Genomic DNA, 16,436 nt, shown 5'->3' with positions numbered 1-16,436 from the left:
CACCTCGTGTCTGTTCCGAAGCACAGAATGATTCGATTACGCCAATACATCTTATTATCTGAATCAAATGGTATTTCTGCTAATATCTGTCTCTTGCGAAAGCTGGATATCTGCATAGCACGAATCCAATAATAGAACCATTGGTACGTGCTTTCATGGGTTTGTAAAAAAATTTAATTGACGAGAACTCGATCTAAATATTTTATACATTTTTGCATACCGCGGATATTTTAATAAATTACTTTAATAAGTAATAATCAGTAATAAAAGTTCACCAAAAATGGGAAAAATTCCTAAAGAGAGTATTAGTATCACAATTCTCTATTTTAAATAAAGATGAGTCTCAATTGTTTACAGGACTGTTCTACCATTCTGCGTTACTTATTAACAACACTTTAGGAGGAATTGTAACGGAGAAATTGGCCAACTTCTATACATAGTTAATTAACCGTAATTTCCTCCAGTGTCTGACCGAAACAAGGATATTATCTACTAAACCGTGCTACCTACTTTGGAAGTTTCGTTTCGCGTTTCTCAGGATATCTCGTGTCAAATAAAAGAGCGTTGCTGTCGTGCTAATTAAAACGATTCAATTCGAACTTTTCAGGAAAATAAGTTATATGGAGAAATAGGTAACTTTTTAAACATTCTCTTCCGACGTAATGAACATGATAGGCCTCTTTTCCCTTACGTGTGCTTAATAATAGGCCAAGTTTGTTAGTAAGCTGGCAGGCATGTGAGGTCAGACGTGCGAGTTTAATAACAAACTTAAATCCAAAGGAGGAAGTTCGCGTCATCCCTTTGCTGACCTCTCGTATAACTCCAAGGAGTGAGAAAGTAGCTACGCCGATAAATTCTTGGCAGTTACAAATTTTCCTAAGTTCATCGCGTCGCTCCCGAACACTATACTTATTAACCTTCTCCGCTTTCCTTATCCTATCTTCTCTTAACTTATCAAAAATGAAATTATTCCTTTATTACATGAGTTCCATTTTCAATCTAGGCATTCGCTCTTCGAACAAAATTTCTAATTATTGGAAAGCTATCACTTTATTCGTTCCAACTCATAAATCTGCAAATTGAGATCCAACTTGCAATATAATATATAATACGCATTATATATTCCAAATAAAAAAGAGAAATAATGGTTCTGTGGCGAATAAAGCTTCCTAATGTTGTGGTTTATTGTCTATAGATTTTTTCCACCACAAATTAAAGACGACATTCCTCGAGTTATTATTAAAATTATCTAAATAGTAATTTATAAAAAAGGTGAATATTTTCGGGGAAAAAGCATAAATAGGGAAACGAATGAAGCAAAATTTGTCTAAAAATCATAAACTTTATTTAACGAACGAATGTCTCAGTTTAAAGTAGAATACAAATGCTGCTTTCTGTTTCATATACTCCGAAAATTTTCCGAAAGAGAATACTTTATTTTTATTCGCAAAAAGATATTGTGGCGCGTTTTATGAGTTGGTAGCTCTCAGGTAGACTGTTCGAGGGTAGGTTGATTTATATTTACTTTGGAACGTTATCGGAGTTCATTCTTCATTCTCGAAACTCTATTTAGAGAGTACCTTTACACCGTTTTTCTGTTTCACAAGTTTATACTTTCTTTCGAAAATAGACAGAGACGCCTGTCAGAAATTACGCGACGAAATTAAATTCACGCAGTCTTTTGCCTAGGATTTATAGTGTTCCTGGTCCAGTTTCCTCTTTTGCAAATCCTCGCAAAATCTCTTTAAAACTTTATGCTTTCGGGGGTTTCACAAGCCGAATCTGTCGAGCGTCGAGCAACAGGACAGAAGTTTCCCAGTTTCGTGTATATTCTCTTACCCGCACAGAGTTTTGATTTATCGTCCTGAGTACTTTCAACCTTATAGTCCTCTCACAGTAGCTTCGCGTGTACATCAGGATCTTTCATAACTTTGCCCTGTTTTTTTCTCCAGCCAGGAGAAATGTTTTAAAATTTCTTTTTCCTCCCTATTCATTTCATGAAAATGCTTAGAATTTGGCGAAGAGAACTTTACCACAACTTTGCCATTTGATTTTCGTCAAAATTTTGACAAATATCAAATTACGTTCCCTGTCAAATTTTTAGAATGTGAATACGAATTCTTGCTTAATTCAATTTATTCAAAAGCTCTTACACGTATGTTGTATAAATTGAAAACCAATTGAATATAAAATATGTAGGAATACAAATTGATACTAAAAAAAAAAAAAAAATTTGGTATATGTCCAGTCTCATTTTTATAACACATATATTCACTTTTCACTTTCGATATACGAGTGTATTCTTAGTTCCACTAAAACCGGTTCTTGGTAAATACTCATGAACATAATACAACAGTGGATTTGAAAAAACGATTATACGGAGGACCATTACGCTTAAACGAGCGTAAATAGGTGACAGCAACTTGGATGAGCAGGGTTTCAAGGAGCATTGATGACCACGATTCATGTCGCAGAGGCCAATCGCTTTCATCATGCGAAAAACAAACCGCTATCGGATGAAACGAGCAAAAAATGAGACGCAATTGTACGTGCATAAACGTTCCATTGCTCGTCGATGCATACGTCTTTTCCTAACTATTTACGGAGCCATTGGCATTGTCGTGAATATTTCAGCATTACGAACAACGAGCTGGAAAATCAAGCTGCTGGACGCATCGAAAAGGGAACAGGGGAAAAGTCGCCTTGTTCAAGAATATGTACAGGATACGAATAAGGTTTGTCGATATATGCTAAGAGGGATGAGAAGGAAGGGTGATATTTGGCGGAAAAGAACGAAGTGGATCGTAGGAATTGGGTGACAGCGGTGGGACTAACGAAGAATGAAAAGGGATTCGGAAATTTTGTCTTTGTCCGGTCCATTTTTTATTCCCAGCGAGGCGTAATGGACAGATTTATGATACTTGTTCTTTATGGGTTTACTCCGCGGTAACTAAGATTTATCAATTTGGGTAGATAAAGGTTGGGTCATAATTTATGTGTTTTGAGACTTTTCTTGCACACGTTAAAGACTGACGTTTCATTTGCAGCTTTTACTTTAGCGAATAAGAAAGAAATATTTTCTTAGTTCGTACAAGTACTATTTAATTTTTACTATTTATCTTAATTACATCTTTTTCCGTTTACATCTATTTTTCACGAAATTAAAGATCAATAAAGGCGAATTATTTTTTTTTATTTCCTATAAATGCGAGTATAATAATACGTATGTATATGAGCCTCTTAGAAACGAAACTGATCAATTCATTTTTTGTTTATTCCTTAATTTCATTACATCAATGCGTAATTAATGTTTAACAGAAACAGGAACAAATCACAGAATTGCAAACCTCGTTGACATTAAGGCCGATCTAGATATTCGAAAATTGCCACTTTGTAGTCGATTCATTTAAGACAAGAAACTTAATTTCCTTTCTTTTCTCCACGCAGAATTGTATTTCTACGCCTGTGACACACGAGAGAAATACAACAAAGGGGTCACGTAAGATAAAAATTACGTTGGATTGATTAATACGATTTGTGTGCAAAACTTGAAGACGCATACAGATGAGGAAGGGCAATATTGCACATGGAAACTTGATGTGCCACGGTTTAAAGTCCACTGATACTACTACCTTCACCACATGATTAATGATGCGAAGTTGTTTATTGCCTCCGCTGAATTTTCATGCTGTTTTATGTATATCTACGGATATTGTAGATTTTTTTCTGCGAAAGGAGATATAGGAAGCATAAAGTAATATCTTTTGATTTCTGTGTGACACTTGTGTCATTAGAAGAATATGACAAGCTGAAAATTATAGCGATATAAAAGTTCGAATCATAGGTATTCATAATTTCAAAAAATATAATAAATCTCTTGTAATGATAAATTTTAAACAGAATTTTATGAGTGTAATAAACAGATTTACACCACTGTCGATTCTTGGCCAACTATATATCTTCGTCTATAATAGATCCAAAATTTTGACAATCTCGACGTGTAATAGGAATTTTTATCTGCTTTTTGTTAATCTTATTAACGAGGAGAATTAAACGTTTCCTGAGTTTTCTCATTTTCGTTTGCTATCTTGTTTGTTATCTTGATGAGATTTATAATACAAAATTAATATCGGATACGTTGCTCTGTCATCTCTGAACATTAAAAAGATAATAATCATATTGTATACGAGACACATAAATAAGTTCACAACGCATGATAACCCCTTTTTCGAATCTTATATACGAATTTATAATTTATAACGTTGGAAGAGCTAAATCTACGTAAGAAACCAACGAACAAGTTCTTCTCATACCAAACTTAACATTTTTCACCTCTTCGTCTGATATGCGCCATTGTATTCTAAAATTATGTATGAGTGACCGATGTTAAAATGAATCGATTTCGTCGAGGTATTTAATATCCACTGGCATAAAGATCATTTAATACACCATTAATTGTAAAATATACTCTACGAAGGTTTATCGGGGTAGCAGGATATTGCGGTCTCAATGAATCGATACGTTTCCGCAAATCAACCGGCAGCTTTTGAATTTACGAGGTACAGCAGAGGCTTTTATAAACGCCAAGTGAAATGTACAGCCAGGAGAAACGATACAGCGTGGTTAACGTGCCTCATACACTGAACTTGTTTTTTCATTTTACCTAATACAGAGATATCAATTATACGCGTAATTCAACGATAATTGATTATTATCTGATACTTTTATCGATAACATTCAAATTCCTCATTTTCCGTTTAAACATCGGTTTTTATTTGCCATAGTTCATGTAAATGTAAGCTGCTTAACGTAGACATTATATAATCTAGATATTATGTAACCGAATTTACAATTTAAATATTCGCAGTATATTATAGGATGGAAATTTCGTCTATTAAAAGATACACATATGTCTATTATTATTGTATGCATCATATATGTATTGTATTTGCATGTATAATAAGGGAAAATGCATCTCTACATGTATGGAGAATGCAGAAAATTTTTCATTTCACGGTCCGTAGAAGTCTATTATAAAAAATCGAAATGTTTCGTGAAAATTTTATAAACTTAGAATGACTCGTTTCTGTTGATCTTGTGTGCTTTCTATAACCAAAATTTAGAACGTAAAATTAGAGAAGTGCTTCGATAGTTTTGTATATATCTTCCACTTTCCATTTCTTTGGTTTCAAGCCTTATATTTTAGTCGTCGATAAATCTAGCGTTAGAGAAGAACTGTCAAACTGCAGTTTCAACAAACAAGCATCTGAATTTCAAATTTCCTTTTACGTTTTCTTCGGGCATGTTCGGTAAATTTATCGCGTCTTTCGTTTTTACGTAATCACATAACAACATAGCGCGTCGATAACAGACCACAATATCGATTTTAACTGACGGTGACGCGAAAGGTAGTTATGCATCCTGTCGGAGGCACTAACCAACAAGAAAATCCACCTGATAGAATGGTTCGCTGAATCTTCAAATTGATTCTGCGAGTAATTCCGTGGAGCAATTCCTGTGATACAATGACCCGACGAAGCGTTTGTCGCCTCCACGAAATGTTAGCTCCACCTCCCACGGAAAATTAGTTCCGTTCCAATACGTAACATTCTCCTTGAAGTGGCGTGTCACGATGTTTTGCTCTTCTCCGCTTAAGTTGCACAAACTAATTGAAAATTCCTCATTCTACTGGCGATTCAAGGCTTGGAAAGATGGGTCGGACATCTTAAAAAGATCTAAAGATGAAAGGAAATAAGAATATTCGAAATAAAATAAAATAAAATATATTTTGTTCTACTGTATTTTATTAATCGCTTTGCTTAGTATTTTTCTCATACATGCAGTTTCTCTGATTATTTGGTAAAATGCATCTATTTTATCGTTTGAAAAAATATATATTTGTTTATCACGATTTGTTACAATTAGAAATAAAGTTAAAACAAAAATTCAGGGTCCTTTCAGAGACAAATAATTTGTAAATTACAGATTAATTATCCGATTGTTTCTGAGATGGTAAAACAATAAAAAGATAGTATTCTCTGGTTCATCCAAAAAAAATTTCTCCACCTTCTCATTTCCCGTCAGGATTCTTTAAATAAAAGTCAAAGTTTACTTTGAAGGAGATCCTAGAAAGATGCAAAGATATATCGATGGACCGATGAAGTTCCTGCCACTTAATTCAAGACACAGAACAGCACTCTCTCTGTGCCGTCGAAATGCAAAATTTGTAGCTTGCTTTCCACAGAAGCAGCCCGTAGAAACGTTCAGAAATTTCCCTCTTCCATTGGAATTTTCCACTCAACATCCAAACTTGAATCATTAAATTTTAATGCAACTTCCAGAAACGTTTTCCATTTTTCTCTTCTGTTCCTGCTTCTTTCTTCAGGCAACGTTTCACAATTTCTCTGAGAGTTAGATTCTAAGATACGTGGTAATCCAACTTCAAAAGAACATTCGTAGACGGTGTTAATGGTAATAACCGGACTACGAAACGGAAGAAGAACGGACTACGAGACAAAGAAGACGCGCTAAGAACGTTCTGAGATAGCTTTTTATGCCGTCGAATTTTCATTTCATAGCGTGCCATGAGCGTTACTTTCAATCCAGCTTATTTTACGAAATATTCGCTCCAGTTTGCTTTTTCCTTGTAAATTTTCAAGAAAAAAGGAAAATGACGGAGAATCTGCCCTCTGTTCTCCCTCCTGATGCTATCGACGAAGAACACGTTCGTTACATTCGCTCTGGTTAACTTCTATCTCGTACTTTCTAAAGCCAGAAGTTGGTAACTGTGAAAGCTCGTATTACACGCATCCAGTTTGATGTGTGTAATCCTTTTTGCTTGCCCAGGAATAAGAGAAAAGTAGCTAAACAAGTATCGTTGCCACGCGAATGGATACTGTTAACTTATTCGTTGGTAATGATTGCTATCTGGTAGAAATGGAAGAACTATGAGGAAGTGGGGAGAAGTGCGTTGGGAGAAAGAGTTACCGGATGCGTGATAAGGGCTTTTTCTGACCCTAATTTTATTTCGTTCTTTGTATTCAGTTAACTTACACGTGTGCGTTTTATTTCAGTATTTCTTGAGGTAGAAACGAGATTGATTTAGTCTTTACGTTGGACGTGAGCTTTCCCCAGCTAAATTTTAGAATTTAAAATATAAAGATTTACACGAATATGAAGATATTTTGAAATATTGAAATTTAGAAGAATATGAAGATTTAGTGGAGATTATGTTAGAGTGGCTACAAACAGAAATTAAAATTTCTATTTATTCGAAGAATTGTATCGCGCGACTTCTGTAACAGCCGATTTCACGGCACAGCAATTTTAGGCCGTGGTTTCCTTGAAGTTCCGTAAAGTTTCGCCGAGAACAAAGCTTTGTAGTTCGCTGAAGTTAGCTAGTATTTTCATTTTTTAAAAATTGCAACCGCAAGTCTTTTAACTTTCATATCCTTCTTTCCTGAAGAATATCTATAAGATCGAAACTCTTTTATAGTGAATTTTTTATTCCATCATGTCTCGACTTGGAATAAATATGATCGTGTGAACGTTTTCTCCTAATTTTGTTATTCATCTTTCTACATTGCATAATATGTTATGTAAGTTTCAATTGGTTATACGATTCTTTTAAGGTTATTGCATTTATAAATTAGATCGAATAGAGAATGCCTTTGTCCTTCATTTTACAAAAGCGTTTCTTTCATTTGATTGAATGTGTGACCGTTTCATCAGTGGCGTAATTTTTATATAGAACTCGGTATTTCTAGATTAGATCGAGTAAAATGCTCCTGTCCTTGATTTTACAAAAATATTCGTTTTATTTGATCAAGTGTGTGATCTTTCACTTAGTCATATGATTCTTATGTAAGCTACAGTATTTCGAAATTAAATTCTGTAAAATGTTTCTGTTCTTGATTCTACAAAAATTCTACAAGCCTTGCTTGATCGTACATACAAATGTATGTGGAACACACAGTTGATACAAAGGAATACTTTAAACGTAGTCTTGGAAGTTATAATTCATGGCACGTACCTGTGGTATTCGGAAAAGTCGAAGAAGGTTTGCTACTTGGATGGATGTGACCGAGCTTGCTGCTCCAACGACTCCACTGATAACTTTTCGCACTGCAGTTTTATTGCAGTTATACTCAGCGCCGTCTATATTGCTTATCGATCCTGGAACATAAATCAAGACACGTTGAAAATAATTTTATAATCGATCGTTAGAAAAAGTCGCCGCGTCATTTATTACGACATAAATATAAAATAATAGAAATGAAGATTTTAACTCTTGGGATACATGTATGCATTCGCGTTTAAAAGATGAACAGTTCGAATGTTAGTTTTTAATATTCCCCGTAAAATTCAGTTTTCCATACTTTAGACGTCCCGTGCATTTTTTAAATTCGAAACGAGTGCGTTATCAGGTTTCAGTTTCTTGCTGAATTTCGATCACTGTATATTTAAAAGTAGCTTGATTAAATCTGTTATATTACAAAAATGTTCGTCTTTCATCGTTTAACTTCGATTGTCAGATACACTACGAAGAATTATACAATAATATTAGAATAGTACGGTTGAAGGATAAAAAAGGGAAGTTTTCGAAAATGCATTTTGTTTTAAAGTGATACTTTAATCGCCGCGATTTACATGTTTTTCTGTATAAAATCGCGAAGGAAATTTATATCGTTCGTAAGTTTGACGTAATGAGATTTTTAATGCAATACGAAAAAGAAAATTATATATTTGTTTGTTGACTTATAATTTACAAATTAAATTAATAAAAATTGATAGAATACGTAGTAGATGATTTCGATATCGCCCGGGGCTGGAGGGTTATTTAGTTTCCAAGGCAGGATTTTCAATGTCAATTTGTTTACGTACGAAAATTATAAATAAATATCGGCACATCGTGACCCATATTTCTCCCCCGTAGTGCGTACAATGTGAGTAGTATGTAAATAGCCTAATAGTGCTGACTCAGTTTTTGCCGTAGACTAGGTCACGCGGTGCAAACTTGGGGTAGGTTAGAAAGCGAGAGCGAGTGAGAGATAGGAGCGTGTGACAAAGACAGAGATGGAGCTCGTTACAAGTTGCGCTTCTCTTTAAACGTCGATATTTCAAGAATCATTTTAAAGATCATTCTAAAGAGCGATATTTCCCATTTCTACTATATAAATTTCATTAAAGAATTGGAAACAATTTTTTAATTATGGTCGCATAAATTTCTACTAATTTTAATAGCTGCTAGTATTGGTTTCGAAGGTAATTGCGATAAATGAGCACAATTTCCAGCTAACGTCGTTTACATGGAATCTGTTTGATGCTATTACCTAACGTTGTACATAATAACGTTGTTATAGCAGGCTGCGTATTTGAAAAATTATCTAATTTCCAGGGAATACACGATGCTTTTAATTTTATCGGGTTTGTGAAACTCGTTTGCAATTTCTGTTGCATTGGAAATGGGGAGAGTGAATCAAATTTCACGTAATCCGAAACGTTTTAATTTTGTCTGAGAGCACGGCTGAAGCTTCAACGCGACGGGCTTGTCCATTTTTTCGGAATTTCCCTTCTGTCTGGTCCACTGCGGACGAATCTAATTTTCAGTTGTGTGTATCTTTTCGAAAGTTGTTGGAAACAGGGACGTGGTTGCGGTTTAGGATCTCGTGACGGAATTTTAGATGACTTTCTTTTTACTTCTGATTTTGGAAGAGACCGAATTACAATTTTACGCTTCGTTTGTTCCTCACACGGCTTGTCGAACGTGTTCTTATATCCTACGTGCTTGTCTAACTTTTCCTGAAATACGAACGAATTTGATTTGACATTTCATTTCCTTTAACCGCTTGCCATATGATACAAATTCCAATAGCACATGCCATAAACAACAATAAGGTTGGTCACACGTCGAACTATATCACAATTTGGGTGAACGTTCGAAATTGTGCATATCGCACATGTTTTTTGATATGTAAATACACGTGTAAGGTAAAATTAATATTATTTTGCAAGATGTTCGACCATAGAAATACTTCCCATCGCTGTACGATTCGAATTAGGATTTAATTGAATTGGGGTCAAACATTGAACAACTTCAAATGGAATAAAATAATGATTGAAGACGAGTACGGGTGATTTAATTAATTTTCGATAGCAATGAATTAAATAAATTAAATTGCAATATATGCATGTTCGTCTACGTATTTAGTATCTAGCAATTTGCCATTTATCTTACATAGTATACTATGTGCATATAAAACATTGTATAATAGATAGAAAAATGAATTTTCTGCATTATAAAATTCCTAGTTGCTATCAGCACCGTATTTCCTATCATAGCGTAAAACGTATTATTATTTGTGATTTATAATCGTTGGGTCGTGAATATTTTATGTCAGCCACGTTTTCTTTTTGTTCAACGAATATGGATCACTTTGTGCTCGAAGCAGTTGTGAATTATTTCCAGTTTTCTACATTTCGGCACATTAGAAAGGAAATTTTGTCGATTTGTTTTACGGTGCGTTAAATGTTAGTCATTCTTCCGTTTCTTGCTTTCATTGTCTCTATGCGGACGAATTATTCCAACGCTTTGCGAAAATCTCTAGGAAAGCACGTTTTTCGATATCACTACACCGTTAATTTTTTTTCCTTAAGTATTATATTATATAGACTTGTTAAAGAAGTAAATTTATTAACTAGTCAATTTACGCATGTGGAACTTTATTACGATAGAGTTATTATTTTTGCAGATAAACATCGCAAAATTTCAAATATTTCTCTTCCAATATCCTTAAAATTAATGTTTTGAAAGGTTATAAATTTCAGAAGATTTTGTTGAATTGCCTTAATTAATTCCTATACTTGTGATTACTGTCTACCAAGTAACAAAGCATATTGCAAGAAACTTCACTGCAAGTTAACTTACAAGTACTCGTAGCGAGACCATGAATCTTGGAAACGTAATATACTGTCTTCAATAATTACTGTTGTCTGCAGGTTCATGGCGATAATTTCTATATCGTGTAAATTTGTCTTGCACCATCTGTTAATAGAATAACACTATCAATTACAATGACTGAATGTTCTTAAATGGTTTCTAACAACTTATTTGTTCTTCGCCGACATTTACGTGACAATAAAATAACGCGAGTTTAAAAACGTGTATTTCTTCATTTTTTTTCCATCTCTATTTAGTAACACGAGCCTTCAGTATGCTTTACTAAAGACTTTAAAGTCGATGAATATTTGATCTTCTCTTTCTATTAACCAAGAGATTCTCAACAAGAGTACTGCTTAGTGTCATTCGAATTAAATGCTACTTAAACTACTTAAGTACTACTTCATTTCAAAAGGGATGGTCTTGAAATACGAACGAATGTTGTTATCGATAAATGATCAATCAACCTGATATCTGTTAGAAACTTGATGAGTCACTTGAGATTCGTACGTCAAAGGCTAATGCAATTTTGTTGCGTAATTTTCTAACTAACTTCGAAGCGTTGTATATATTTTACACACTGATTTTTTGGATGAATATTTTGGAAACTGAAGATGAAGAACAAAGAATCTTTAACGGCAGTTATGGTGAAATAGAAATTTTGTATGAAGCTAAGTATGACATTATATAAACTTTTATCGAATTATTAATTTCACGAACTATTTGAAAAACAATAATTTTTAACGAATTATTCCCCCACTTTTATATTGCGCGTTGAAAATCTCTCGATCTTTTCTTGTTAGAAGTTTGTGATTTTCATCAGATACTACATTCTTTTGTTTTCCTTTTTTTTTTTTTGAGTCAATAGAACACATCAAAGTGTTTTTGACTATTTTAATAAAGAATCGAATAAATCAAAATATTCTTCCTTATCATACATTAATATTTTTTTGTGCTCATAGTACATAGTAATTAAGCTTCAACATTCTGAATCCCTTTTTATATTTATTTCTCGGTTACAGTGAAACTTTGTTTATTCAAACACGTCGAGGGACAAAGTCTTTCGGATAATCGATGAATTTCGTAAATAATAGAGGTTCACTAGTCATATTCACTATTTGCTCTTATTTGTTACGATAATAGAAGCTGACATTGGGATAACTGAGGTTGAAGGACAATTTCCATTCAAACATTCAGTTGCGTATCGAACGTCGTCCACGTCGGAATACGCGTTCGTATAACTGTAACTAAGAATAATAAACGCTCAGCTATGAGTTCACATAACTGACGTTAAACGATAACTTGTTTGTATAAGCGAGCTATGTATGAAAAAAGTTCCATTGTACATTGGTTCTCATTCCGCGTCATGATGCACATCTTAACACAATTAATTAAACATTTCGATCGTGTTATATAATATATATTAAATATTAAATATAATATATTAAATAGTTACTTCAGTTTCATCTTTTCTGCTGATGAAATATTCGAATAGTGAAACATGCGAGCCATGAATCCCTGAAGAGTTACTCATGCGAAATTAATTAATTAAACCCATCCAAAATTCATAGTGTCAGCTGGCAAGATAATATGACCGCTTTTATTTGTTATTCTATATCAATTCGTAGTGATATTCGTCGGTCGATTGTTGTCGATCGCGTTTCAAATTAATATGGTAACGAGGACGATTTATGAACCGCGTTGCAAATTGTTTCGTTATTGTGTCGGTTATCTCGGATCGATTAATCAGCTTATGGTAATGGCGGGGACGTTTCGCAAAACGTCGACAAAGAAACAAATTCGCGGCTAAATTGACAAAGTCTCATTCGTTTATTATGCGTCGAATAAATTATTACATTATCGCGCGTAGAATAAAGTGAACGAGGTTTCAATGTTATTTAGTTTCAAACGATATAAAAAATTTTAGTTTTCACGAGCTATCAAACTTTTGAAGCTGTTTAAAGATATTTCATAGGGAACTTTTAAATAATTTATTAATTCGAGAAGAGGATTTTTAGTAACACAACAGGTGTCTAACTTGATATTTTAAACGAGAATAGTGTAAAGTTTACCCTGAATACTAATATTTCTTTTTAAATTCATAATACTTTCGTTTATCCACCATGGATCGTAAAATTCATAAAACTACTTTGGAATTCTCAGTGTCGTGAAACTTTCCCATTGAAAACCTGTGTAACTTATTAAGTTCTGAATACTTGAATTTTTTTAGTAATCTAATAGATATTACACGACATTCATATAAAATTTATATTTTTCTTTTAACTGATTACAATATCTACCGAGTCTTTCAATGGAATAGAAATTTTTATAATAATAAATAGAAAATGTGAAATGCTTCAGAAGGCATTGTTTTTTAGAAAAAATTAAAATTGAACGTCTGGCAAATACATGTTATTTTGATCATTACCTCTATTTCTGAGCATCCTGACAGTTCTTTCTTTTTAAAATCATTCATATGTCTATTAAATAAAAGGTCGATTTTCCATGACTGGTTATTCTGCCTAGCATACTGTTTCGCATAGTTTCGCATGGTACAGTAGCACCTGTTGAATCGTATCGGTTTATATGTATATTCGACCTAACTATCCGTACACTGGGAACAAATCGCGAGGATGGAAGGACATTACAGCCACCCCAGTTCGTAATTTACGACATTATGCTAAAGTTTCAATGATGGTGCCCCTGTCACGTTTGCTTACGGCGCTGAATCGAACCGTGAGATTATATATATGTCCCAGCTGGACGGTTTATCCTAATAGAAAATTCACCACATTGTATTATACCGACGTTAACGTTTCGCGAAGTGTGAAATTTGACAAATTTTATCGTCGAAATTCACGCGAACCGGTTGTTTTGTTAATTAATGATTCGCATTAGCTAATGATAGCTACGTTGGTAGGTCGTTTGAAAGATTTCGATCTATGGTCTGGTGTAGATGCTTACAAAAATTACAAAGTAATTACGTTTTAGATGTAATTCCTTTTAGATTACTTTTAGATTATTTTCGCTAATGTAAAGCCAGATTTATTTTGGGATTAGATTTAATTAAGCTTTGAATTAAAGTGCAATTAAGTAGGAGAATCAAGCATAAATTTGATATGATATAATGTAGCATTTATAATACAGTAATGCATAATATAAAATACAGTATAATTTTAACCTGTTCTGTACGGAATATTTTGATAATTATTAATAAGATGATCGTTACTATTAAAATAGGAAAATTTATAGGTAAAACAGAGAATATTTGACGAAATGTATCTTTGTGCATCTCTTACATGTGCAATGTTACCAACTTTTTTATTTTAGTATTCAATTAAATATATCATCGTTTAATACAATTATAATTTAATAATATAACAAGTACGAATATACATTTAATTTCGTATTTTATTTCGAATCTCTCTATAGTCGGTTAATTAATTAGGACCCATCGATCGTAAAAGAGCGACTTAAACGATAACAAGCCCGAAAAGGATTAAACCCGTGTTTAACATTTGTAACAACAAATTATACTGTATTTCGTTCGGTATACAAATGCGATTTCGCAAGCTGTTCTCATTCTTTACGCTTTATACTTCGTAAACCTTGGCAGCCTTGAGAATTTCACGATTCATAGCTTTGTATAATTGAAATTGTTCTCATTACCCTGGTTTAAATTGTGCATAATAATTTCAACGTTTTTCAGGCTAACATACTACCAAGATATTTTCAGACTTCCGATGAAACTAATTACTCAACGCGGATCTTTACACTCCCAGGTGTCTAATTACTTGATGTGCAGATCTTCAGATCTTAGAGGATATCGGTTACAACGTTAATAAAAAAGTCAGGACCGTTTCCCTTTAATTGTCCCTCCCTGATTATTTCAAACATTTCTCGGGGGATTGGTAGCAATTACGGTAATAGTAATTTCGTTTAACATTCAACAGTAGAAACTTCTTTCCTTCTTTCTTTAATGTTCGCTTCGAAAATTGAGGATTGTGAAAATGTACATTTCCTTTATTTCAGTAGATCGTAGATTTTATGGTCGTACTGTAGATTGACTCACATAAAAGCTAAACCGATTAAATAACTCTATTGAAATTGAGAAATTTGTAGAAAATGCAGTTGGTTAATTGGACTTCTGAATGTCTCAATTAATGTGAATGAACATTATCTATAGCAATTGTTATAGTATTGTACTTAGAATTCATTACAATTTCTGCAGCAATGATCTTAAATATGTCTGACTGTGTATGTTTCTATTTCACTTCCTCGTATATTTTAATTTTCCTGAGAGTTTCATCTTCTATGCTTTAAAAACCCTTTGACATGACAATTGTTCGTATTATTAAAGGTTCAAGAGATAGTCTACGAGCTATTGAATATTAATTTATTCACATTCTGATTAATAAATATATTAAGACCTGCGATAGTTCTCTACATACATCCGGATAATTGGAAATTATCTGTATATACTTCTGTTGTATCTTGAGTTAAGATTTTTGTTTAATTCTTAATTTCCATAGAACGCGCATTGTTTCCAAATTTTTGGCCAACATCGTAGTACACAGAATAATTTTTAAGAAATTCATGAAACGTAACACGTATATCACGTCCTCTCGTTTCTTGTACTTTACATTTTAGTTGGAACAGCATGTGGTTATATCGTACATTACAAGTATGTTCTTAATTTGACATACTTTGGAAAGGAGTTAAGCCTGAGCAGCAGGTCTGTAAGTATAATAGATTTCGATCACCCAGTCAGAAATCGAAATTAATTAATTAATATCTACGAATTTCGATAGTATATGATTGTAGATTTCCTTCCCTTGCTTTCCCTTCCTTCCTTTTCTTACCCTTTTCCTTCCCTATCTTCTGTATATAAAGATAAGCTTTTTTAAAGTATAAAAGTATAAAAAAGTGTTTCATTTCTAATCCACGCTTATAATTCAAATAAGATATAAATGTTTTAAAGAAATTGTGAAACGAAAAGCAAATCCAAGTGTATCCCTTTCTACCTTTTCAGAAGATAACTCTATAAATATTTAACTCGACACGATCGCCCTAAATGCATATATATTTTAGTAGCAGACAAAATTCCATGAATAAACCTCGTTCCCCTGATTTTACACGGAGAAAGAACGCGATCTTAAAGCCCGATAAAAGAATCTTGCTTTTACCTCCGGCTTGCTTTCATCAGGACTTGGAATCGATCTCCGACCAGTCCATTCAGTTAGCTACTTCTTATCAAATTTCAGACCTATAATTTAGCCCCAGGGCGGTTCGTGGCCAAGAAATTAGCTGATTTCGCACGATCCTCCTAATTCTCTATCTTTGGGTTCTCTATCGTTTCGATTCCCCACTGATACACACATACACATACACATACACACATATAAGGATCATTGCAATATTTGTGGAGGAAACTAGCTGTCGCTTCTCTACACAGACAGTGCAAATATTTACGAAAGGCTTAACATGCGGGCGGTAA

At 33.5% G+C, this 16,436-nt stretch overlaps 1 protein-coding gene and 1 long non-coding RNA gene across 2 annotated transcripts in view; one reads left to right on the top strand and one right to left on the bottom strand.

The window, feature by feature from the left end:
- LOC122574509 overlaps nt 1-16,436 on the bottom strand; it is a 308,890-nt gene that overhangs the window by 38,404 nt on the left and 254,050 nt on the right. Inside the window, exon 3 of the mRNA XM_043742206.1 lies at nt 8,033-8,175. Coding sequence (XP_043598141.1) covers nt 8,033-8,175 — 143 coding nt within the window. The remainder of the gene's footprint in view (nt 1-8,032; nt 8,176-16,436) is intronic.
- LOC122574512 overlaps nt 1-16,436 on the top strand; it is a 281,783-nt gene that overhangs the window by 32,341 nt on the left and 233,006 nt on the right. The window lies entirely within an intron of this gene.

Source organism: Bombus pyrosoma, linkage group LG13, assembly GCF_014825855.1.
Source record: "Bombus pyrosoma isolate SC7728 linkage group LG13, ASM1482585v1, whole genome shotgun sequence".
NCBI classification, from domain to species: domain Eukaryota; kingdom Metazoa; phylum Arthropoda; class Insecta; order Hymenoptera; family Apidae; genus Bombus; species Bombus pyrosoma.
Note: the sequence above shows the minus strand (reverse complement) of the source record. Positions and strands in the feature narration are given on the sequence as shown.